Source organism: Miniopterus schreibersii (genome assembly GCF_964146895.1).
Source record: "Miniopterus schreibersii genome assembly, chromosome: 3".
Classification (NCBI taxonomy): domain Eukaryota; kingdom Metazoa; phylum Chordata; class Mammalia; order Chiroptera; family Miniopteridae; genus Miniopterus; species Miniopterus schreibersii.
The window spans coordinates 75,189,517-75,215,471 of record NC_138103.1 but is presented as its reverse complement, the minus strand read 5'-3'; the positions used below and the strand labels follow the sequence as shown (position 1 = coordinate 75,215,471).

The following is a 25,955-nucleotide window of genomic DNA, read 5'->3' as shown; positions in this document are numbered from 1 at the left end:
TAGGTAAGGCTTTCACATCCATGGACAGTTTTTATGGTTTGCTTGCATTTGTCTTTATGATTCTTTTTTCTTTGCTTCCTTATTCTAATTGAAATATTATTTATTTTGCTATTATGATAGTTATATTATAGTACAATATTGCTGGCCCTGCAGCCATTCTTTTGTTTTACTCTTTTTATACTTGAAATGTCTTAACATCGACATTTCGCATATATAATCCTACTTTGCTGTGCACTTAAATTGTGAAGCTGGAGTGTATATGCTTGTGGAAAAATAGATCCCTACCACAAACCTCGCAATATCACTTTGGGGAATAGAGCGGAAGTAGATAAGAAATTGTGGCATGTTCACACACTGGGTTATAACATGAATGAACTAGAGGCGCATGTATCAACATGGATAAATCTCAGAAACATGATATTGAGCAAAAAAAACCAAGTTGCATAAGATTTCATACAATATGATGTCATGTATATAAAGTTTGAAAGCAGGGAAAGAGTAATGGGCTTTCAAGGAAAGTTAGTGAGTTAAACACTTGAGTTTACTTTCTCTTCAAGCCTAATGAAAATAACAGTAAAGGGATTTATATTAAAAAGCATAAACCTATAAGGTCAAGGCAAATTGAAGAGGCAAAACAGCAACAGTGTTTTGGAAACTGGAAAGCAGATGAACAACTGGTAACAAATTTAGCAAAACTGAGAATGACTCCTGATTTGGCAGAGGAGAACTCCCAGAAGTAACCCAGTTTAAACTGCAAAACCCCAGACTGCTTAGTAATTGGCAGTGCCAGGAAAATCTGAAAGTGGAGTTGAAGCTTGTTCTAAAAACAATAACCTGGGTGAAAATCTGTTTAAGAAGCAATTAGATGCTAACAAGTGTAGAAAAAATAATAGAGTTGAGAAGTCACCATTTTTTAACTGTCATTGATTCAGGGAAAAATCATTAATGGATATTAAAACCATTGGTCAAATTTTGTTGGGGAATGGATGTTTACATGGTATCAAGGTAGTGTCAAAGCAATTATAGATAACATGGAAACATGTGCCCAATGGAACTTTATTTACAAAACAGGTGGCAGGTAGATCCTAGTTTGCTAAACCCTGCTATTGATCAGTGGTTTTCAAATTGGGATACCTGTACCACTGGGTACATAAATACTTTCTTTGGGATATACAGGTATGCATAGACTTTAAAAAATTAATTTCCATATACTCACTTTCCATATGTAGTCTTTCCTAAAAATGATCTGAGTAAGAACTACCTTCTGGTCTGCCAGTTTCCCTTTCTGACTTATTTCATAATCATCTGTCTCCCACTTTTCAAAAGAAAACCTTACCCCTGTCCATATTAAATCTTACTACAGTGTGTTTCCTTGGGGTTTAAAAATCTCCAGGGCACCAATACAAAGAGACTATTGGAAAGTGAATCTCTCACTCAGAAGAGTCCCTTGAGAGCAAAGCAGAGAAAACTTCAATAAAAATTATTGAAGGGGCAACACTTTATTTCATCTAGGTGACAAATTCATACAAGGCTCCATACCTAATATTCTACCTTTCTAGCTAGCTACCTAGCTGTCCATTTATCTGTGTTAAAATTAAAATTCACAACTGAGAAAGTTGTCATGGGGACACATTAACATATTTATTTGAATTTAAAAATTAGGTTAGACTTCTTCTGACAAAGTAAGTCAGATTTGGCTTATTGGGTTTGACAATGAGGACTGGCTTTGCCAATTAAGTTATATGGTTTTATTTTCCGTAAATTGGATAAGCTGAACTGAAGCTCCAAGTCTTTGACAAAACATATGTAAAGCATGCATTCAGTATGCAATAAACTGGAAAATACATCCTTTGCCATTATTTAAATGCCAACTTAAATGTGCAAGGTGGTACATCGTTTTCAAAAGTTTTAGGAGATAAATGTGCAAAAATTTTTAGAAAACCACTGCTACTATTTATGGATATAAAAAGTTGTAGTGAAAGTGTAAAAGCATGCATGAAAATGATAGACAGAAATTTAGAGTGGTTGTTACCTCGGGGGAAGGACAAAGTTAAGGGAGGGGTCACAGAGTTTTATTGGTCATATCTATAGTGTTTTATTTCTTAAGTTGGATGGTGTGTCATATCTTTAGTGTTTTGGTCATATCTATAGTGTTTTATTTCTTTTTCTAATTTATTAATTTGAGAGAGAGAGGGGGGAAGAGGGAGAGAAAGGGAGAGAGAGAGAGAAAAACAACAATTTGTTGTTCCACTTATTTATGCATTCACTTGCATTCATTGGTTGTTTCTCGTATTCGCCGTGACTGGGAATCAAACCCGCAACCGTGGCGTATCGGGAGATGCTCTAATCAGCTGAGCTACCCAGCTAGGGTATAGTGTTTTATTTCTTTAGTTAGATGGTGGACAGATGGGTATATATTATATTAGCTGTATTTATTTATATACATAAAATATTTTATTTTAAAAGAATACAATGAAATCTTATATATTTTAAGAGAACATGTTGGGTCTCTGATAGAAAAATAAGATATTCACAGTAAACTGAAAAATGAAACACTTGAAATTCTAAATTATCAAAGACACTTAAGGAATTACAGTAATTTGCATAAGAAACAATCATTGTAGTTTGCCATTCCTCTTTAAAGCCTTGATACTTATATAGTTTTATTATTCATTTAGTTAATTCTTTGGCACCTGGTATGTGCTTAATAATCAACATAACTTCTCTGTAGACTTCTGTTGTACATACCACCCTTCCTAGATATCATAACTGTTAAATTATGTTTAAATTCTATTTTTAGTATCATTTTTTCCTCTGTGAAACTGAATTAGTTTGTTTCCTTAAGGCTTCAAGGAAAACACATTCACATACTGCCTTCAGAAATTGGATCTTAATGCAAGTTTACACAGGAGCATTATGTGTTCAGTGGTACAGTCATTCTGGGACCTTTGGCTTCCAAGACTGGAAAGGATATATCCTGAGCTTGATCGAAGTCCCATTCTTTATTTACCTACTAGCACATTTACCTTCCCAAGTCAAAGAGGTCGTTGAATGGGTTTATCACCATTCACAATGAAAGGTCCCTGTTGGCCAGATTTTTATGCCAACCATTTGACCTCATGCCTAACCCATTTGTGCCTGCCTTTGTCCAGGCAAAGAAGCGGGCTTGTCCGCACTTAGGAGTGCCTGAGACTCTGCAGTTTATACCTGCCTGCCAGTGTAATTGTGGGGCACTTTTGTGACTCTTTGGCTTGGCCTGTACTATGAGTTAACTCGATTTTTTTCCTTTGTTTTATTAAAACATTAATATAACAATAATTTTTTTCTTTTTCTTTTTTTAAATTTACCTTTATTGTTGAAAGTATTACAGGTGTCTCATTTTTTCTCCCAATTGACCCCCTCCACCTCGCTCCCACTCCCTCCCCAGGCCTTCACCACGTTATTGTCTGTGTCCATGGGTTATGCATATATGCATATAACTTCTTTGGTTACTCTCTTCCCACTCTCCACCCCCCTTCTCTCTTCTCCCTGAAATATGATTGTTGCATGCATCAGTATCTCTGGATCTATTTAGTTTGTCAGGTTCTTTTGTTCATTAGCTTCTTCTTAAAGAAGACCCTTCAACTTTTCCTGTAGTGCTGGTCTGGTGGTGATGAACTCCTTTAGCTTTTCCTTGTCTGAGAAGCTCTTTATCTGACTTTCAATTCTAAATGATAGCTTTGCTGGGTAGAGTAATCTTGATTGTAGGTTCTTGTTTTTCATCACTTTGAATATTTCTTGCCACCCCCTTCTGGCCTGCAAGGTTTCTGTTCAGAAATCAGCTGACAGTTGTATGGGTGCTCTCTTGTAGGTAACTGACTGCTTTTCTCTTGCTGCTTTTAAGATTCTCTCTTTGTCTTTTGCATTTGGCATTTTAATTATGTGTCTTGCTATGGGCCTCTTTGGGTTCATTTTGTTTGGGACTCCCTGTACTTCCTGGACTTGTAAGTCTGTTTCTTTTCCCAAGTAGGGGAAGTTTTCTGTCATTATTTTTTCAAATAGGTTTTCAATTTCTTGCTCTCTTTCTTTCCCTTCTGGCACCTCAATAATACTAATGTTGGGCCGCTTGAAGTTGTCCCAGAGACTCCTTACATTGTCTTCATATTTCTGGATTCTTTTTTCTTTTTGCTTTTCTGGTTGGGTGTTTTTTGTTTCCTCATATTCCAAATTGCTAATTTGATTCTCAGTGTCCTCTACTCTACTGTCCATTCCCTGTAAATTATTCTTATTTTCAGTTCATGTAGCCTTCATTTCTGATTGGTACTTTATTAGGCCATTGATGGTTTCACTTGTTTTCTTAATAGTCTTACTAATATCCTTGAGCATCCTAATAACCATAATTCTGAACTCTGTATCTAGTAGCTTGCTTGGTTCTATTTCATTTAGTTCCTTTTCTGGAGATTTCTTCTGTTCTTTCCTTTGTGATGTTTCTTTGCCTCCGCATTTTGATGCTTCCAGGTGTTTGTTTCTATGTATTACATAGAGCTGCTATGTCTCCTGGAATTTGTAGAGTGGCTTTGTGTAGTAGGTGTCCTGTAGGGTCCAGTAGCACAGCCTCCCCAGTCACCTGAGCTGGGCCTTCTAGGTGCTCCGCTGTGTGGGCTGTGTGCACTGTCCTGTTATAGTTGAGCCTTGGTTGCTGTTGGTGTCACTGGGAGGAATTGACCCCCAGGCCAATCAGATGTGAGGACCAGCTGCAACTACAGCCAAAGAGATGCTGTACTGGAGACACCCCTATGGAGCAGGATTTACTTCAGTGGAGCTTTGGTGTTCACCAAGTTCGCCCCTGGAGTATATCACTCGTGGATGTGGTAGGGTTGTAATCCAGCGTGATTGAGTCTGACCACCAGTTGCACTGTCTCTGGGGCCTCCTGGGAGGTTCAAAGTCAACCTGTTCCAGTGCCTTGCCCAGGGCCACCCAGCATGAGCTACACAGCAAACCGTAGTTGGCTGCTACTTGTGCTGGGCTTGGAGGTGTCCAGGAGAGGCCAAGCCATGAACCAATGCAGGCTCCCGCTAGTGCCAGGCCTGGGGCCACTTATCAAGCCATATGGGGCACGCTGCTGCTTGTTTGACAGATTTTAGGAAAGTCCTAAGCAGAAGGCTCGAGAGCAACTTGCATAGAAAAGCCACTGGAAATGGCCTGGATGAGCTTGTAGGTGGGGATGAGCTTGCTCTGAAAATCATAGGGTGGAGCCAAAGGTGTGAGTCAGGTGCTGGCGATTCAAATATGGCACCTGCCTGCCAGCTCTGTGCAGGGAAGACTCGCCAAAGGAGCAATGGCCTCTGCCAGCCCTTCTGTCCGGGAGAAAGCTGCCCCTCCACCTCTCACCCCAATTTCAAGCAGGTTAGTTCATCCTCAAGTGTCCCAGGTCCTTTCAGGCTGCTGCCTGGCGCTGGGCTCAGAGGGAGTGCGCGGGAGTGAGTCCGTGCACGGGCTCTTTAAGAGGAAAGCCTGGGACTCCCGCACCCTCCTTGACCCTCAGCCACAGTCCCCACTGGTTTTGACATCCCAAAGTTGTGGCGACATTTCTTCCTAGCCCTGGGACCCTGGGCTCAGGGCCTGCTGTGGGGCTGGAACCCCTCCCTCCTCTGGGAAACCCCCACCACAGAGATGTCCCTCCTGGGTTTAAACCCCAGCACCGGGTGTGGGCCTGCGGCTGCGTCGCCAGGATCCAGCCCCGATCCACCCACGTCTCCGCCCCTCCTGCTGGTCTCGATGCTCCTTCAGTTTCCTGGTTGTGGAGCTTCTGTTGAGCCGGATTTTAGGAGGCTCTGAGTGATGATGGTTCTGTACTTTAGTTGTGATTTTGATGTGGTTGAGGGAGGCGGCGGGTGCAGCTGTTAGTTACACCGCCATCTTGTTCCTGAGCCTGTAACAATAATTTTTAATACAAATAATAAATTACCCCAATTCCTATAGCTGGCTACATAACTTAACACTGACAAGTTAGTTTACCCATGCATACATTGGTACATAACTGTAATTTTGGTACACTTATTATTTTGTGTTCAGATTCTGTAATCAACTATCATAATGAGTAAAAACAGACACTTGAAATAATAGCATAACATTTAGAGATGCTTTTTATGTGCTTTCTTTGATATCGCCCTCTAGCTTTGTAAAAATGAAAATACAAAATTTGGCATGCTTCTCTAGAAAAATGTGGTAAGAAATGAAAGTGCATCATTTGAGTGTTTTGAGCTCCTCATGCACTTTTAACCATAAGCTAGTGTACGTCTCTATCTGTAGGTATTTATTTATTAATTGTGCAGGAAAATTTTATGCTAGTTTGTGTTGTAATTTTTTTGGTTTTCAAAACATTGATTTTTTGGTGGGTTTTACTAAAAAGTAGTATCTCAAATTTCAAGCATCCATGTATCTCAGTCCAAAAGAATTGCTTCCTATATACAAAGCTGAGGTCTAAGTTTGAGCTTAGTTTATTTTTAGCACATTTTTTCTTCTATTTTGACCTTTATCTGACTTTTAAGGAGCAGAATAGAAAAGATGTTTTTAAAGTTGTATATAAATAAAGTGCTGTTATTCATTATTTTTAGATGTACTTGTACTCAGGTTCTTCTGAGACTCATTATAACTTACTAGGTGTGTCTTGAACAGTATACAGAATCGTTCTGAATAGTTAGCCTTCCGAGTCATACCATCAGTCACTGGGACAAATCCCATTTAGGTTTTAGAACTGGGCTTGCATCCAGAGTGAAAAAGGTTAAGGGAGTTAAAATGAGGTTAGTTTTTTGTTTTTTTTTAAATCCGCACTTTGTTTTCAGTTCTCTCACCAAAACAATGTCTTGTGATTTTCTTCTTCTTCTTTCCATGCTAGAGAAGTAATGATTTTCTTTATAATTTTAAATAAAAATAAATGAATTACTGCTGACCGCTTCTATCACATATACTGTAATTTGATTTCTTGAAATGGGAGGAGGATAATGGTGTTTAGGAAAATTGTATTGATTTTATTGGTGATGTACCGTCTAGGACACCAAGCTATAGTTGATGGCCTCTGATTTTATTACGTCTTTAGGCATGCCAAATTTTATTCTGAAATATATATGACTGTTATAAAATACTATACTCATTTGCTAAGTGTATGATGTTGCTATGGTAATAAGGAATTAGGCATTTTTATATATTTTTTCAGATATATATGTGTTCATTATGTTCAAATATACTTAATTTCCTTCTCCGATATCACATTCTTATGTCACTGTGATGCATTTCTTTACCAGTATTCCAAAACATGAGTAAATGGACGTGTCATCCAGAGCAGGGTTTTTCAATTTATGGGATACATTAGTGGATTGTGAAATCAATTTAGTGGGTTATAAGTATTTTTTCTTTTTAATGAAGTAGGAAAAATATGGAAGAGAAAATACCAGCATATAAAAACCTTACTAAGAGTAAGTATTGTTTTCTGAAATTCTTGTTTCAGATACACACTTATACATATATTTGTGTACCAAGTTGTGTATTTCTTACTATGATGGTTAATTTTTATGTGTCAGCTTGGCTAGGCCACAGTACTCAGGTATTTGGTCAAAAACACTAGTCTAGATTTTGCTGTGAAGATGTTTTGTTTTCAGATGAGAGTAACATATAAATCAATAGACTTTGAGCAAACCAGATTGTCCTCATCCAATTAGTTGAAGACATTAAGAGAGAAAAAAATGACATCCTCTGAGGAAGAGGTGATTCTGCCTACCTGTAGACTGCTTTTGGGCTTTAGCTATATCACCACCTCTTCCCTGGGTCTCCAGCCTGCCAGCCTATCATGAAGATTTGGACATAGCAGCCTCCACAATTATGTCATCCAATTCCTTAACATCAATCAACCCCCCCCTCACCCTATACATATTCATATACATATATACATAGACACATATAATATACATACACATACCTGCATGTATATATGGTGCTGAACACCTGTTATGTGCTAGGCATTGTTCTAGGCATCAAGTGAAAACATGCATTTGGCATAATTCGCAGGGCTCTTTGTAATAGAAATAGTAAATACGGCATAGTGAAAGACTGGAAACAACCCAGATGTCTATTTGTTGATAAGCCATGATACGGCTGTGCATTGGAAGCTGTCTGTGTACCACACTCTCCACAGCTGGGAAGCAAGTGAGAGACTGATCAGAGTATTCGATTGTCTGCTGTGGCCATTTTGGTTTTTGTTCTAAGGACCCATTAAAGGATTTTTAATGGGAAGTGGCATGAAAGATTAGTGTAAACATTAGATGGTAGAGGACCAAGGAAACCTATTAGGAGGCCATTGTAATCTAGGCAAGAAATGGAAATAGTTGGCAATGGAGATGGAAAGAACTGCATGATTCAAGATAAATTTTGGAGGAAGAATTGGTAAAATTTAGTGCTAAGTGGATGTAGGAGGTAAGGGGAAATTAGGAATAGTTATAGTAAATGTACACAGCTGTGTAACGGAGCCTGATCTAGCTTGCTGATGGCTGAGTGCTGCATCCCACCATGAGGACATTCCAGTAGCTTCTTCCTCCTTCCTAGATCCAAGCCAGTGGTGTTCATTTGATGTGACAGAGAGGCTACTTTGAGAGTATGATAGTTAACTTTCAGGACTTCCAGTTAGTTGGATGGCCTCTCTATGTATGTGCAGTAGGTGTCACCTTGAAGCTTGTCTGTATCTTAGCATGTGAAGAAAGGTAATAGAGCAAGAGCCAACTGAAACAAAGCAAAGCTTCCAGGGGTCAGGGGAATATGGTAGTCAGGCAACACTATAGTGAGCTCAGCTGTATGCTGAGCCCACTGTGGGGCTTCCTGAAAACTGTGCAAGGTATAATGAGTAGTGGAAAGAACACAGTGGAGGCAGAAACTTCCATTTCAAGTGTCACCCTGAGCTAGTCCTCTAAGCCTTAGTGATCTTGGATATATTTAATTTAAAATGTCCATGAGACATCCAAGTGGACACATCAATTAGATAGTTGGATATATGGTTCTGGAACTTGGAGAGTGGTCGGGCCTGAAATTTGAGATTCTTTGGCACATATAGATAGTATTTAAACTTACAAAATTGGAAACGATTACTTAGGGGGAAAGTGTAGAAAAAGAATAGGACCTCAAATTGAGTCCTGAAGCACTTTGGCTGAGAAGAAGGGACTAAGAGTTTGAAACAAGATATTAGGATATTTTACAGTATCTCAAGTATAGTATGTCTAAAATGAAACTCTTCTTTTTCTTTGTTTCCCACCATGGTCAATGACATTATCCTTCATCACTCATCAGAAATTTGGGGCTGTCCTGATCTTGTTCACTCCCACGTGCTTGGTGACCAAGACTTCCTTCTGAATATCTTAACAATCTGTTTTTTCTTCTTCATCTCACTACCATTGCCTTGAGTCTTACCCTAAGGATTTCTCACTTGCATTTCTGCAGTAACATCCTCACTGATTTCTCTATTCCAGTCTTGCCTTCCTCCAACCCAATTTCTGCAGTTGCCAGAGTCATTTTTTTTAATGTGGTATAAACATGTAAGTCTTCTGCTATGGTTGCCAGATTTCTCAATAAAAAACCCCAAAACAGCACACTTAGTTAAATTTAACATTTAAACAAACAATGAATAATTATAAATGTAAGCATGCCCCATGCAATATTTAAGACATACTTATACTAAAAAATTATTTGTTGTTTATCTGAAATTCAAATTAAGTATTCTACTCTTTTATCTGGAAACCTACTCTTGCTTCAAAGACAAAATATTTTGCCATGGCTTTCAGGATAAAATCTAAACGTCCTAACATTGCATGCCGTATGAACCACTGACAATGTTCTGAATTTGCTGTGCTGCTTTACTCCTCTGTACCTGTGAACATGTACTTTGCCTCTTCCCAGAATGCCCCTGCTCTTCTCGGTTCTCTGGTTAATTCATAAGACTCAGTCATCACCTCTAGGAAGTCATTTCTAACCCCTAGTCCCTCTAGGAAGTCATTTCTAACCCCTGTGGACAATAATAGGAACACCAGCTTTTCTTCTGCTTTGCATATCATTCTCTGCTTACTATCACAGAATTTATCATATTGTAATTTATTTTTACCTATCTCTCTTCCCTAGATTGTGAGTTCCTTAAGGACAAGGTAAAAAGTGTGTCTTTTAACTCCGTATCCTTGGTACATAGTGGGCTCTCAATATATGAAGGAACCAATGAATGAGAAAGTAGGCAAGAACCCATACGCATTAGCCAGGTAATGGCCATTGCTGCTTACCCAGCTCTTCCCTGCCTTGGCTCCCAGATAAGCCTGTGTTGCAGCAAGCCACCTCCTTTTGCCTTTCCTCCTTTCTACTCCCAAGAGAGCTCCATAAGAGCATGAGCCAGGTTTTGTTCTCTGTATCCCCAGTGTTTTGAATTGTAGGTGCTCAGGATATATTTATTTAGTAAAAGAAAAAATGAAAATGCATGAATGAATGAGTGTATGTTGGAGGGCAACCTTCAGCCACAACATTTTTTTATTCTCTGGGGCAGACTCTCTACAGCTGGAGCTGCAGCTTCTCTAAGTCTGTCTCACCTCTTCTTGTCCAACTCCTCTACTCCCCTTCCTTAACCTAGGGGAGAGGAACTGTTTTCTCCCTACAGCAGCTGGCGCATAGCAGCTCAATAAATGTTAGCAATCATTCGCAGATGGAACCCCTCTTTCCTCCAGGGCTCCAGCCGCTCTGCCACTTATTTCCCACTCAGGAGCCCAAGCCTGGAAAACCACGGGGACTTGACATTGCTTCTTCTGCCAGGATTATGGTCTTTTCCCCTCTCACACAAGGGAGCAGGTTTTCTTTGTCTCCCACCAGGGCAATTCAATTAAGTAGAACTAAAGTTAAGTGACTAATTATTTTTTTATTAATGTTTAATGGTTAAATTTCTTTTTCAATTAAATAATTGTATCTTTATGCTCAAAGGTCTTCTTTCATATATATCAAAGTTCATGTATATTATTAAAGGAAATACCACCTACAAAACTATTAATGACTTAAGCTCTGTGATTAGTTCATTTTAGTGACATTTTGAGATTTAATAATTAATCTGGCTCAAGTTCAAAGAAAGAAAACTCAGTGCCAGAAATTCCTAGCCAGCAAGGAATATAAACAAACCTTGCAATTGTCCCCTCAAAATAACAAGAATAATTGAGATCAACTTCTTGCAATTAGAAGTGTTTTGAAAAAAATGCAGGGGAAAAGTTCAAGAAAGCATGTCAAAGCAGCAAAACCCAGCGTAATTTTCATTATTGCAACTGATCAAAGCCTGTTTGCAGTATATTTGAATGTGAATAAATGAAATGTGACACTGATTTGGCAGAGGCACACTAGTAATTGGCAAGAACACATAGCAGGGGCAGCTTCTGCTAAAGCAGAACTCGCTTGGTGGTTGTTTCACTCTAATAGATTTCTTAGCAACCCAGTGCTATCATACTAACCTAACTGTCATTTATTTACCTTCTGGTTTCTACTCCCATCCAGGCAAGATAAAATTCATTTTTGATTACTAATCTAGCAGGTGTTGCCTTGGGTCTGAACACAGAGTACATTTTGGTGACCTGTGTACCTCTCCCTGTTTTTTCTCTTCTCTCTTTCATATATTGAAAAGGGGTGATCTAATAAGTTATTATTATACTTTAGCAGTTCAACTTGTAGGACTAAAACCTGTAGTTTAATTGAACAGTTTGGCAGTATTTACATGCTTAGGCATTCTATTGCACTTGCTAGGCCTGAAGTGTTTCTTGGTGTGTTACAAAATTGACACTGTGAAAAGAATATTCAGCTTAGAACATTTTGAAACAGTTGTTCCCCAAATTCCCATTGTAATTATATTGATTGTAGGATGGGAGTGTACGCGGCATATTCTGGGAGGCTACTTTCTATATGAGACCATTTTACAGTAACCCACATCTATGGTTTGGGGACCAGGAACATACTTTGTGCCAAACTTTCACTTAAAATCTATTTACTAAATCTTTTTGTTTTCTTCAAAACTGGTTTTTCTTAAATTTACTCAAAGTCAATGTACTCATATTTTAAAAATTGTAATGTTCATTAAAACAAAATTATTTATTAGTATGTATAGTTTAAGTTATAGAAATAAATAATGGATCTATCAAAGTCAAATATATTTATATTACATATTATAGCACATACCTCACAAGAGTTGAAAAATATATGGATTAGGAAGAATATATTTAGTAATTTAAATATTTTAGAAAGTTGATAAATTTATTAAACCAAAATTTTCATTGTATCTTGATCTTATGTACACTTTGAAAAGTATATATCTAGATCCAGTAGTTTATTAAAGATATATTTACATTAAGCTTTTGCTTCAAATTATTGCTAATTTAGAATTTTAAATTAAAACTTTTTAAAAACTCAGGTTCCTGTTTTTCTATGTGATATAATTTGATCATTAGGAAATGGCCATGATTTTGTCCCCACAGAAGACTAAAGAAATTCAGTGTCATGGACAATGTTATCATCATCCTTAAGACTGACTCCTAAGTCTTTGCTTGCTCTTGAATATAGTAAACTTTCTAACAATGAAGGACTGTTGAATTTACTTTTAACTGTATTTAGATTTTATCTTGGGATGTGTTTTATACTTAAGTTTGAACATAGTTATATATGGCATTCTTTAATTAACAAGTACTTGAAGCCAACTGGAGACCATTTATAAATACTAAAGATGAATGTGGAGCTAGAACATCAAAGAAGAAATGGGTTAAAATATATATATATATTCTGACTGCCTTTTTTCCTTGTTGGATTCATAGCATTTTTATTTATTTATTTATTTATTTATTTATTTATTTATTTATTTATTTATTTATTTATTTATTTTTAATTGTATTTTTTTTATTATTATTTTTTAATATATCTTTATTGACTTCAGGGAGAGGAAAGGAGAGGGAGAGAGAGAGAGATAGAAGAAACATCAATGATGAGAGAGTCATTGATCGGCTGCAGCCCACAACTGGGCATATGCCCTGACCGGGAATCGAACCTTGATCGCTTGGATCCTAGGTCGACGCTCAACCGCTGAGCCACGCCCGGCTGGGCTCTTAGCATTTTTAAAAGAAATTTTATTAGTCCCTAAAAAAGGACTGACCACTTATGAGCTCTTTTTCATTTCTAGGTATATTCATATAAAAATTGTCAAATAATTTTGAAGCCTGTTATGGAATTTTATATTTAACATGAATATAACATTATCAGCATCATATATATGTACATAGATAATATTACTGAAATACTCCTTGGTAAAAGAATTCTCAGTTGACTAGATTGATACTTCAAAGAGAGATACAAGGTTAGGGGACTGAGGTCTTGAATTATATTATGAAAACTTTTTTATTCTTATTTCTACATACATATGGCACAAATGTATAAGCACACTAAATTATGACATTTTGCATATCAAATTAGTAATAATGGATAATTTATTATTTGTACTTACTGTCCATTATTCACTAGGTATATATGTGATTACAGGTAATATTTCTAAAATGTTTTGTGAGTATGTTTAGAGCTGCATCTAAATATTCAATTCCACTTAATAGTATAGACTCGGAGCTGTTTACTATCACACCTCTGGTCTGAATATGGCCCCAGAAATGCAGAATGACTTGGATACCTGACAGAAAAATCTTTGGGTAACCTTTTAGCGCACTAAGAAATATTTCTCAGCCTTTCTCTTTCCCCAATACTCTCTCTTTCCCCAATAGTCATCAAGTAAACTAAACTTTCTTCCAGTCAGTAATACTTCATCAGAGAGCACTTGTGGTCAACTCTCTCTTGTCTCAGATACTAGAGTACAGTTCAAGGTTCAGGCTTACATTGCCTCAGTTTCCTTTATCTCTCACAAGGCATCATCACAAAGACCTTAGTCCTAGTCTGCCATTTATTTTACCTGTTTTTTCTAGTTCTAGTATTCAATTCTGTTATCTGATACCTTCCATAGCTGTAACTATTGGGTGTCCCCCAAAAATGTATAAACACACTTTGAATAATTATAAAGGCAGTGTTTATTAAAATACATTTCATTTTCAAAATTGAGCTATCAGCTGTTACACTGTGTATACATTTTTTGGGACACCCTATATATATTAGAGCTGATTATTTTTTTACCATCTTGGAAAATTTGTGTATACTAGAATTTCACATAAGGGACTGTATATTAGAGTGGGATTATATTGTGCCTAAGGTCTATGCATGAACTGTAAGTCAGCATGTTAGTAGATTGCATTTTCGAGCTTTGTTTTTGTCTGTATTTTATTAATTAAAACAAACAAACCTGTAAAATCCTTTTATCATTACCACACTTAACAGTTTACAGCATTGGCTGCAACAATAGTACAGCTGGCAGTAGGGCTCTTAAGCAGGGCTCTTAGCAAAGAATTGGCATTGGAAAGGACTGGAGCTACAACCTTTTGTATGCTTGAGTTCACATCACTGAATTAATGAATAGTACACAATAAATAACCAACCTTAAGTATTCTACAAAAGCAGGGTAAGCTTGTTAAAGGCATCCAGAGCTTTTTTTTTAAATCTTTTTTTCATTGTAATCCTTCACAAACAATGGTAATTTATAATCTGACATAAAAAACTATGCAAATTCAAATACTTAGTACATAATATTTTTACAACTGAATGTCTGTTTTCCCAATATCAAGGCTCCATAAACAACTCAAGCATAAGCAAATTTGCTCCAACTGAACATTCCTACTATCTGTTGAAAGGAGAGAAGTTGTTACAGAACAATAGTTATTCATAGAGGATGTATTTAAGGAAAAGTTTGAAAGAACAGATTTGATACAGCTCATGCTTTCTCTGTTGTCATTATGGTTTCTTTCTCTTCTTCCCTGATATTGGTATCCTTCAATACTTCATTCCAGGGGACTCTTTGATGTGACCTTCTTAGAATGGGGTTGACCTCATTCATGACTTTCTAATTGTAAACTCCACTGCACTCAGCTTCAGATGGAGAAGTTCCATTGTTGATATACTGCTTCAAGTCCCAGGCCAGAGAAGCCAGGACAATGGTGTAAGACATGGAAGGCTTGGTGGACAGAAGCTCTTTGTCAGATGGGAATAGGAAGGGAATGAGGCATTGTCTTGCCTCCTAGATAGTTGCTATTAATTTGAGCGCTGTATATGATCACTGTAGTTCTCTTGCCTTTCAGGCTGCACTTCTCAGCTTAGTGGTAACTAATATCTTTGTAAAACTTAAAAAGTCCTGTTTGTGGGGGTATAGTCATGATAAGCCTCAAAATCCATAGAAGTAGTTTCAGTGGACATTATGATGATGTTCCTCACATACTGAAGGATTTTGGAGTAGGTGGACGTAAAGTTACAGGATATTGAGTACCTAGCAGAATGTTCGAAAACCTAGCATTTTTCTCTGCAATGAAGTTTTTCATTCTGACCATTTCTGGAGCTATTCATTCTTTTATGTAGATTTGAATTTGTGTCATATCATTTTCCTTCAACTTCCTTTAATGTTTCTTGTAGTAGAGGCTAGCTTGTGACAAATTCAGCCTTCATTTGCCTGAAAATGTTATGATTCCTTTATTTTTAAGGGATATTTTCACTGGATATAGAATTGTAAGTTGGCAGCTTTTCTTTTCTTTCAGCACATTAAAGTCATTCTATTGTTTTATAGCTTGCATTGTTTCTGATGAGAACTCTAGTATTTCTTATCTTTTTTTTTCTAATACTCACCTGAGAATATGTTTCCATTTATTTTAGAGAGAGAGGAAGAGAGAGAGAGAGAGACAAAGAGAGAAACATCAATGTGAGAGAAACATCTCTTGGTTGCCTCCTGTACTCACCTGACCAGGGATGGTGACCAGGAATTGAACCCGCAACCTTTTGGCATACAGGATGATACTCCAACCTACTGAGCCTCCAGCCAGGGCAGTAGTTTTTATCTTTGTCTCTTGTATAAATATGTCTTTTTTCTGTAGCTGATTTGAAGATTTTTTATTTATGATTAATTTTTAGCAATTGATTTTTATGTGCTTTGGTTTTGTATTTATTTGCTTGGAGTTTTTTTAGTTAGTTGGCTATGTAGATTTACATATTTATCTATTTGGAATATCTTTAGTCATGATTTCCTCTCCTCTTTTCTCTTTCTGTGACTCCAATTACATGTATGTTGGACTGCATGATATTTTCCTACAACTCACTGAGGCTCTGGTTCACTTTTTCAACTTAGTCTCTCTCTTCCTTCAGTTTGGATAGTTTCCATTGCCTTGTTGTCAGATCCATTGTTTTTCTATAGTGTCAAATCTCCTGTTAAACATATGCATTACATTTTTTTCATTTCACATGTTGTATTTTTCCCCTCTAGAAATTCCATTTGTTTTTTTAAAAAAAATAGTTTCTATTTCTTTTTCTTTATGTTCATTTTCCTTTTAGGCCTTTGAACATATTTCTGGTAGTTGTGATAAAGTCCTTATCTGTTAATTTCATCATTTCTGTCATGTTTGGTTCTATTTCTATTGACTGGTTTTGAATCACACTTTTCTTCATCACTTCTTGATTGAATGATAGACAATGAAATAGTGTATGTTTAGTGTCTGGATTTTGTTGTTTTCCTTTCAAAAATGTTGGGTTTTGTTTGGGAGTACATTATTTTAGATGTGAGTCAGTGCAAACTTTTGGAGACTTATTTTTAAGTTTAGTTACAGTGGATCTAGAGCAGTGCTGTCCAAAAGGAGCTTTTGCAGTGATGGAAATGTTTTCTGTCTGCACTTTCCAATATGGTAGCCACTAGTCACATTTGGTTACTAAACACTTGAAATGTGTCTGGTGCAATTGAGGGACTGAATTATTTTATTTTATTAATTTAGATAACATGTCACTAGTAGCTACTGTATTAGACAGTGCAGCTCTTCACATGCCAATTATTCCTTACTCGTAAGGAGGGATCTTTTCGAAGTCTTTATATGAATGCCCTACCTGTTCAGTGAGGAATCTCTAGCTAATTAAAACTTGAATGTCTCCTAGTCTCATGAAAACTCCAGCAGTTGTTCAGTTTACAGCTTTGCAGTCGTTATTCAGCCAGGAATTGACCTTCCTGGCCCTCTAGAGACTCACCCTACCCACATACTGCTTAATGTTCAGCTCAACACTCAAATGGACCCCTATCAGATTTCTAGCACTTTTTCTCTGTGTATTCAGCTTCCTCAGTCTCCCCAACCAGCTCTATCTCTTCAGCTCAACAAGACCTGACCCTGTGCGGCAGCCCATAACATGCTGCTACACAAAAGCTGAGGTGATACAGGGCTTATCTCACTTGTATCCCTTCTCTTGAGGATAATAGTATTGCAGTGCCTGTTGTTTACTATCTGAAAAGTTTACTATTTTTTGTTCAGTTTTCTACTTATTTACGGCAGGAGGACTAGTCTGGCAATGATTACTCCACCTTGTTCTTGAACTTGTAGATTATATCTAACACTTGATCTCAGTCCAGTGGTAATGGTTGCTGCCTTGGTTGGAGGCTGTAGCACATTAAAATGTTGGAGATTTTCATCCCAGCAAATTATGAATATTGATGTGGGGATTCTGCTATTTACAAAATCTTCACAATAAATAGTTACTCAATGTATATAAAAAAATAGTGGGTTAAAAAATTTTCTTAAAATATAAGTATTGAGACTATATTTGTACCCTGAGATGAGAAAGAGGAATGGATACAAGTTTTGATATGTTTATTTTTTAATGGAATGAACAGTCACTATTAAAAATCTACCTGTATCCTTTTTCGTTGTGTACCCTGATCAGCAGCCAGTTCTTTCCCAGTCCCTACAGTAGCCCATCGAAGAAGACAGTATTGTTATCTCCGTTTTACAAATGAGGAAACTGAGACACAGAAAGGTTAAGCAACATTGACAGGGTCACCCAGCTAGTAAATGGCAAAACTGGGATTTGTATGCAGGTAGTAGTATTACTTCAGACCCCATATTCTTAACTTCTATTAAGAAATTTCCAGAAGATCTAACAATGTGAACAGTATATACATAAGTATTTAAGATGTAAATATTTATACATGCACTGTCACTTTATTCTCATTTTCAGATAAAGAAACTGAGACTGAAAAAAGTTAAGTAACTTTCTTGGTGTCCCAGCTAGTAAGAGGTAGATTTGGAAATGAAACTATATCTGTTTGTGTCAAGGAACTCTGTGTTTGATCATCACAGTGCAGTTTTTTAAAATGAAAAGTGAAATACTGGAAACAATAGTGAGGTATTCATTAGATAAACCATGGTACAATGCAACAGATAAAATACCACACAACCATCTTTTTTAAAATAAAATGTTAAAAAATATTTATTGATGGAGAAAAGCAGTATATAAAAGGATAAATACTTATTTTAAATCTATAAACATTTATGTGAAGGAAGACTCACTTACTCTTGGTTTATCCCTATACAAACACTGAAAGAAACATACTGTTTTTACTGATAAACGTATTGAGACTTAAGGTGATATTGTTCCAAGGAAATATAAGGAAAATTTATGCTTTATGGCAATTTCTACTGTAAAATAGATTTTCTTACAAAATGACTTGTTTATCTGTAAGTCTACAAATTCCTGTTTTTCTACCTACTTTCATTTTATCTATTCCAAATATTTACATAACTAGATTTCCATTCATACATGATTTATGCTCTGTTTAATTTTTGTAGAAGCTGTTAGTGAGGGTCTGATAACAATTAGTTTTGTTTAAAAAGACAAAAAGTAAACTCCTAGGAAAAATTATTGTCTCCACTTTTTTCAACTCTGAAATCTTTACTCCATCTTCCTGTTACATCGATTAACATTTTCCGATTGACTTTCCATCGCCTAAATAGTTGCTATAAGAAAGAAACTGGGAAGAGGAGTGGTGAGTAAAGAGAAATTATGGGAAGGCAGGAAAAAAGAACAGCTCTCTGCCGGCCGTTGCCTTTTATGCAGAAGGCAGAGGCTTGCACCAGCTGTAAGACTGAAACAGTAGAACTGATGCAAAGAAAGTAAGCATAGGCAGCTCCAGGCCAGTGACTGATCCTCAGACAAAAACCAAGCAAGCTGCAAACCAGCGTCTCAGTAGCCTCTTGCTACCGGTGTTGGGTTCCTCGTACAAGTTCAGCTCAGTCCCTTTCATTCTGCTCAAGAGAAAGAGCTTCTGTAAAGACACAGCAGTTCATAGAGGATCTTGAAGAGTACGGAGGCATAGAAAAGTATTTTCTTCTACTTACGCTATTTCCAGTTCATATTGAGGGGTTTCCTTTGTGATATATGGTCACCTCACCTGAGAATTCTACAGGGTCTTTGAGAGGCAAAGACTACTCTCACCCTCACTCATAGCACCTGTCCCTTACCTCACAGTTAGTGTGATTATTAAAACTACTTGTGGGAATTGGTCTATTTTGTGGAGATTGCAAAATACTTATATTCTCTCCTCAGGTTTGTTTTGAGGGGGAAGTTTTATTAGATGCGTCCTTCTTTGTCTAAAACTAAGAGTCTTTAACACTATAACCCCCCCAAAATTTTTTTCCCTTTAAGTATAAACCAATATTTTATTTTTTTTAAATATATCTTTATTGATTTCAGAGAGAGGAAAGGAGAGGGAGAGAGAGAGATAGAAACATCAATGATGAGAGAGTCATTGATCGAGCCCACAACCTGGGCATGTGCCCTGACCGGGAATCGAACCCTGATTGGCTGGATCCTAGGTCGACACTCAACTGCTGAGCCACGCCTGGCCGGGCTAAACCAATATTTTAAATGGATTTCAAATATTGGTGCTTATGTTTTAAGGGAATATTACTTAAAATTCACTTTAGAAACCAAGATTGCATCATACATTTAGATACCCAGATGTTGCCATTAAGCACCATATTTTAAAGTGTTGAAATTAAAAATTAACTTGAGTGCCTGGCAGAGCGTGGCTCAGCGGTTGAGCATCAGCCTAGCATCCAGGAGATCATGGTTCTGTTCATGGTCAGGGCACATGCCCAGGTTGCGGGCTCGATCCCCAGTCGGCGACCTGCAGGAGGCAGCCAATCAATGACAACTCTCTCATCATTGATGTTTCTGTACCTCTCTGTCCTTCTCCCTTCCTGTCCAAAATCAATATATATATATATATTTTAAATTAACTTGAGTACTTGGTTTTGTCAGTATTTTCAGATACTAGTTACATTAACAAGGTTTTTTCATATTATAAATATGTTCTTTTAAACAAATCAGAAAAATTCTATAGCAAAAAGAACATTAAAATTTTCACCCATTTAGAAATAATCATTTAGAAGAGGAAGAAGTAATCAACACAAATATGTAATGACTGTATTTCATCTGTCTTTAAGATGCACATCTTTTCAGATTTTACCATGTCTGAAACCAGGTGTGATGGACTATAATTGCCTTTTTTAGTGGTACAAATAACAATGGTGCTTCTTAAATTTTGTGGCCTTTTATTCAATGAAATACGGTAATAGATTCCTTGTAATTTGGTGTATAGATCTATACAGATAGAAGAGCAAATCTGAGAAATAGATTGCATTACACAAATTGCTTGCACTGGTTTGAGGAAGCATTTCCAGTTGCAGAGCTCCTTTCTGGAACTGATGTGAAGAGCATGCTGAACTCTGATTCCATTCCTCCTCTTCACTGCCATACCACTTCAGAGGAGAAAGGAACTCAGTAGGGCTTGGCTCTGGCAGGACCAAGGGTGGCCTTAGCATCCATGCTTTAACTCCCACAGAGGAGACTGGTAGGGGCATCATTCTGAGGCCATCTTACCTTCACTTCATCTACAGTAAAAAATATGATCACTAATGATTAGTTTTGAGGCAGAGCTGTTAAGCTTAGGAAATCTTTGATAGAGTGACTGTTACGCTACTTTGTAATATTTCATCTTAAGTAGTTTGTTTCACTTATGGGTAGTAAATATTTCTATGTTGTGGTCCTTCACGTCTTTTTATTGTAGTATATGAGGACAGAACTGTTTTAATTCACATAACACTGGTATATAACCAGATAGCTTTTCAAACTTATCTTGTACATGTCTATGTATTACTTGAATGCAAAGCATTATGTATATATGTACTTTATTTTTTTATTAGCTATTTTTTCATAAAACCTGTAGGTTGGGTTTTCTTCTAACTAGAAATTTACGTTTCTTCCATTTATATATTCATACAGGAAATACTAAAGAATGAAAAATATAGAGAAGAAATTAAAATAAAAAGCAAAGACTTTTATGAAAAACTCCCTAGTAAAGAAAGCAGTGAACTCTTGGCTCCACCAGTTGAAACTCAGATTAAAGGACATGCATCTGCTCCATACTTTGGAAAGGATGAACCCTCAGTGGATCCCACCAGCACTGGTAAAACCTTTCAACCAGGATCCTGGATGCCACAAGATAGCAAAAGGCACAATCAGTGAATGCACTGTGGTAAAAAATTGTTTCATTTATATGTATATGACTATTTTAACAAATAAAAGTAAATAGTTTGTGACTTTATGACTGTACAATAGTTCTCTATTCCATTAAGCTTAAAGATTTGTTTTCATTATGCATAAGTACTGTGAGGTTACAAACTATAGAAACCTAGCTTTTTAGACTAAATACTTCATTTGACTTAGTCATCATTCTGTTTATAAATGTGCTTAGTTTTTCCCTCCTTGGGTTGCTCCCATAAGAAGTATCATGAAGCTGTAAAAGCTCAGGATTTGGGATCCTTATCATTTAAGAACCCTCAAAATTATGTCTTGATAGAAATAAGGATAGTGAGCTCTCCTAAATGACCAAATATAAAAGAAAAAAATGAGAAGACTGCTATTTCTGGACAGGCATTCTGTAAGATCCTAAGAACTAATCAAGGACATAAAGTTGGATAAAACATTTTTAGGCCAAGAAAATCTAGTTAATAAATGGGGGGGGGAAACCCACAAACCAACCATAATGCTCTTGATGAGATGAGACAAAAGCTAGCTTATGGATTGAGGCTGGAGTTGAAGACAGGAATTAGGCCAACAGAATCAGGCAATCCATCACAAAAGTCTGAAAGAACAGTAAACAGAAATAGTACAGTAACTAGAATTCCATGAGATTAAAAAAATTACTTTGAAAAAATGGAAAATAGGAGAGGGTTCCAAGAGAGCGATTCCACTGATAGTGGGGATTCCTGTGACTTGTATATTGAAGAAAAATGTAAAATGACATTAAAACACTGATGTTATACAAAAGTATTTTTGAAAGGTCATACATTTTATTGGTGTACAACCAAGTTTTGCTGCTAATTAGACTTCTAATTTTAATAGAGTTCTTTTCAGTGTTTGGCATTATAATAGGCACTCAATAAATATGTACTGAATAAATGACCCAAATTTTAATGCTCTGAATAATATAAGGAAATCCTCGGTCGAGTGTTAATTATGAACTCCTAAAAACATAGGTTAAGATTTTTACTGAGTAGGTGGTAAAAATTGTTATTGCTTAATAAGCTACAGGAAAATACTTTATAAAATATATACTAAAACAGGTACTCAAGTGTAATTACTATAACATACTTATTGAATGACAAAGCTGCTAGGTGATAATACTTAGTCCAGCAGCCCTGTTACTATCAGGTTAACCATTCTGTCTCTTTATATCATTACAAAGCATTAGTACATTTTACAATAGAGGCAAAAAAGGAACTAGCCACTAGGCAACATAAAAATAGGTAAACTTTGTGGTATAATTGACTGTAAATTAAGATGTTCTTGAATACTAGATTACAGGAAAAACTGTAAGTGTTCTAACATGCTAGAATATTTCTTTTGACAAGTTTGTATTAGCTTATTGTATTCTGTATACATCTCTTGTAAATGTTTGCCATATATACAGCCCATTTATAGACATCTTAACATATGACAGAATTTACATTGATTTTAATTTTTACAGCTTTTTTAAAAAATGTAACATATTAGCTTGTCCATAGTATCTCATAGTTTAAAGTTATATTTTGGGCATTTATAATTTTTTTAAATGAAAATGTTTTTCATCTCAAGATGGGCGTCAAACCTATGGATTTTTTTAAATATCAAAAAATGTTCATTTTAAAACAGTATCATATATACATTAAGTACTTTCTCAGAGGTAAATCCTTCCTGATTTCTTATGCCTCTATAATATATGCATATAGTATACTTTTTAATCAATCATGGGCTTCTCACATTATACAAACTGCTCCAGTATAGAAAACATGTTGTCTGTTGGTTTGTTTTTAAATATATTTTTATTGATTTTTATTTAGAGAGAGAGGAAATGAGAGAAATAGAAACATCAATGAGAGAGAAATGTCAATTCGGCTGCCTCCTGCATGCCCCCTACTGGAAATCAAGCCTGCAACCGGGCATGTGCCCTGACCAGGAATAGAACCAGCAACCTCTTGGTGCATGGGTCAATGCTCAGCCACTGAGCCATACAGGCCGGGCAGCTGTTGGGTTTAATCATATAAATCTAGCCTAAAAGCTATGCCTTGGATATATAAAGTTAAAAATCAACAAAAATGGAATATTTTCCTCATTATCTGCTACCCGCTTCCATTCCTACTTTTACTAACAGATTTCTGGGTGCCATTTATTTCTATTTTTTAAATATTTCTTAATTTAATCAGCCTTGAACCAGTACTATTATATTTCCTTAATGCCATCTCATTAACCACACTATTTAAAATGAAAACTGTATTTAGCCAAGGCTTTCCCAAAATGTGTGTGTGTTCTTCGGAGAAAAAGCAGAGGTGATGAGTCAATGATAATCAAATTAAGTTAAAAGACTCCGAAGATATCATGCAGGAATGAATCCTGAGTTTTACCTTGCATTTTTAAAACTTTTGGTATTTGAATATGGAATCCCTTTTAATATTTGCAAAATACAGAATTTATCCTTATGTATTTATTCCAAATATGAAATCAATCAGAATGATCCTACAACCAACTGCAAACATAAAAGTAATCATTCCTAAATATGAATCAAACCTTCTCTAAGTTAAAAGAGGTATAAAGTGCCCCTTGCCACTTTCCCTTACTTCATCTATAAACAAAGGAGTGGGTGAGGAGCTGGTAATTATCATTTATTTCAACACTGGGTTTCCAGCTCATAGCTTCCTAAGCTTATTTCCAGTTTGCTTACTGTTAATTTCAAGAAATAAAAAGTTAAAAATGCCCTTGCACATCTGATACAGTATTAATACCATGCTGATGTTTATTACATGGACACTATGGATCAAATTCTGAAACACAACTTTGGGGGTGGGAAGCATTAAGCAGCCTGTTTTTCTCCCCCAAAAAAGGTAATTGATTGTATTACTTCTCAGAAGTTCAAACAATATAAATAACTAGGCAATTTTTAAAAGAAGTATTCTGGCCCTGCTGGGCGTGGCTCAGCAGCTGAGCATCGACCTATTATCCAAGAGAAAATGGTTTGATTCCCAGTCAGGGCACATGCCTGGGTTGCGGGCTCAATCCCTGGTGGAGGCTGTGCAGGAGGCAGCCAATCAATGACACTCTCATCATTGACATTTCTATCTCTCTCTCCCTTCCTCTCTATGAAATCAAAGATATATTTAAAAAAAAAAAAAGTATTCTGGATAATAGTAAATGTGGTCCTTTCAACAACAGTATGATTTGTTTCAATGAGAGAAGACTGATTTTTCTGAAGAATCCCCAGTTTCACAGTAGTCTCTTTTTGCGCACACACACACATACACAGATACAGACACAAATACTGTAAAACCTATTGCCCTCACATGTATAAAAAGTCTCCATAAATGTTAGGAAAAGCTGAAAAAACAACAAATGGCATATGCCAAACAAATACAAAACTGGCATGCATTAAGACTTTAAAAATATATATTTCAGCCCAGCTGGCGTGGCTCAGTGATTGAGCATTGACCTATGATCCAGGAGATCAGGGTTCGATTCCCCGTCAGGGCACATGCCAGGGTTGTGGGCTCAATCCCCAGTAGGGGGCATACAGGAGGCAGCCGATCAACGACTCTCTCATCATTGATGTTTCTTATCTCTCTCTCCTTCACCCTTCCTCTGAAATCAATAGAGACATATTTTATATATATATATATATATATATATATATATATATGTATGTGTATATATATATATTAGTTAAATAAATACCTTTAAATTGTCACAATGAAACCACAGCTTTAGTAGATAACTGAGGATTAAGTGGAATAAATCTTTTGCTGTAGTACTTTTACTCTAGACATGTGTATCAATTCCTTTGTGGACAGCTTGATGGCAGAAACCCAAAAGCTAAATTTTAGATATATCTTAACCTAAGCATTTTTTTAAAGTTCTGTTTTAATTTCAGTAATACAAAAAGCATATCCTAGATTACCTGAATTACTAGCTCATAACTAAATGCTGAATTATTTCAGTGTCTAAGGTTGCAATGTGTTGATTACAGTGGCATCAAGTAGGAACTGACAACCTAAAATAGTAGTAGTTTATACCAATCCATAAACATCCTCAGGGTCCTTAGGTTCTCATTTGAGAAACATTACCCTCAATTTTTACAAGTATGTTTAGCTATAATGAAATTCATAACCCTTTGAAAAGTCTAACTTCCATAACACATCTAACTTGAATTATATAACCCCAAAAAAAGCCCCAAAACCCAGGACTTTATAAAAAAGTATCAAATTTATTTCAATATCTACTTTCATTTTTAAATTAAAGCTGTTGGAAAATTTCTGTAATTTAAAATTCATTACCAAAGATGAGGAAAATATTAATAAGCTATTAAATACTGACAGTGAGTAAAATTACTGGACCAGGCATTTATAAAAGCCATGTTTCATAGTAAAAAGTTCCAGTTATACTTAACGGAAGAAAA

At 36.3% G+C, this 25,955-nt stretch overlaps 1 protein-coding gene across 1 annotated transcript in view; it reads left to right on the top strand.

The window, feature by feature from the left end:
* The window catches only part of NDUFAF2 (NADH:ubiquinone oxidoreductase complex assembly factor 2), a 106,642-nt gene extending 85,067 nt beyond the window's left edge, over positions 1-21,575 (top strand). The window contains exon 4 of the mRNA XM_081131067.1: positions 21,254-21,575. Within this exon, the coding sequence (XP_080987193.1) occupies positions 21,254-21,496 (243 nt within the window). The 3' untranslated portion in view covers positions 21,497-21,575. The remainder of the gene's footprint in view (positions 1-21,253) is intronic.
* Positions 21,576-25,955: the final 4,380 nt, after the last annotated feature.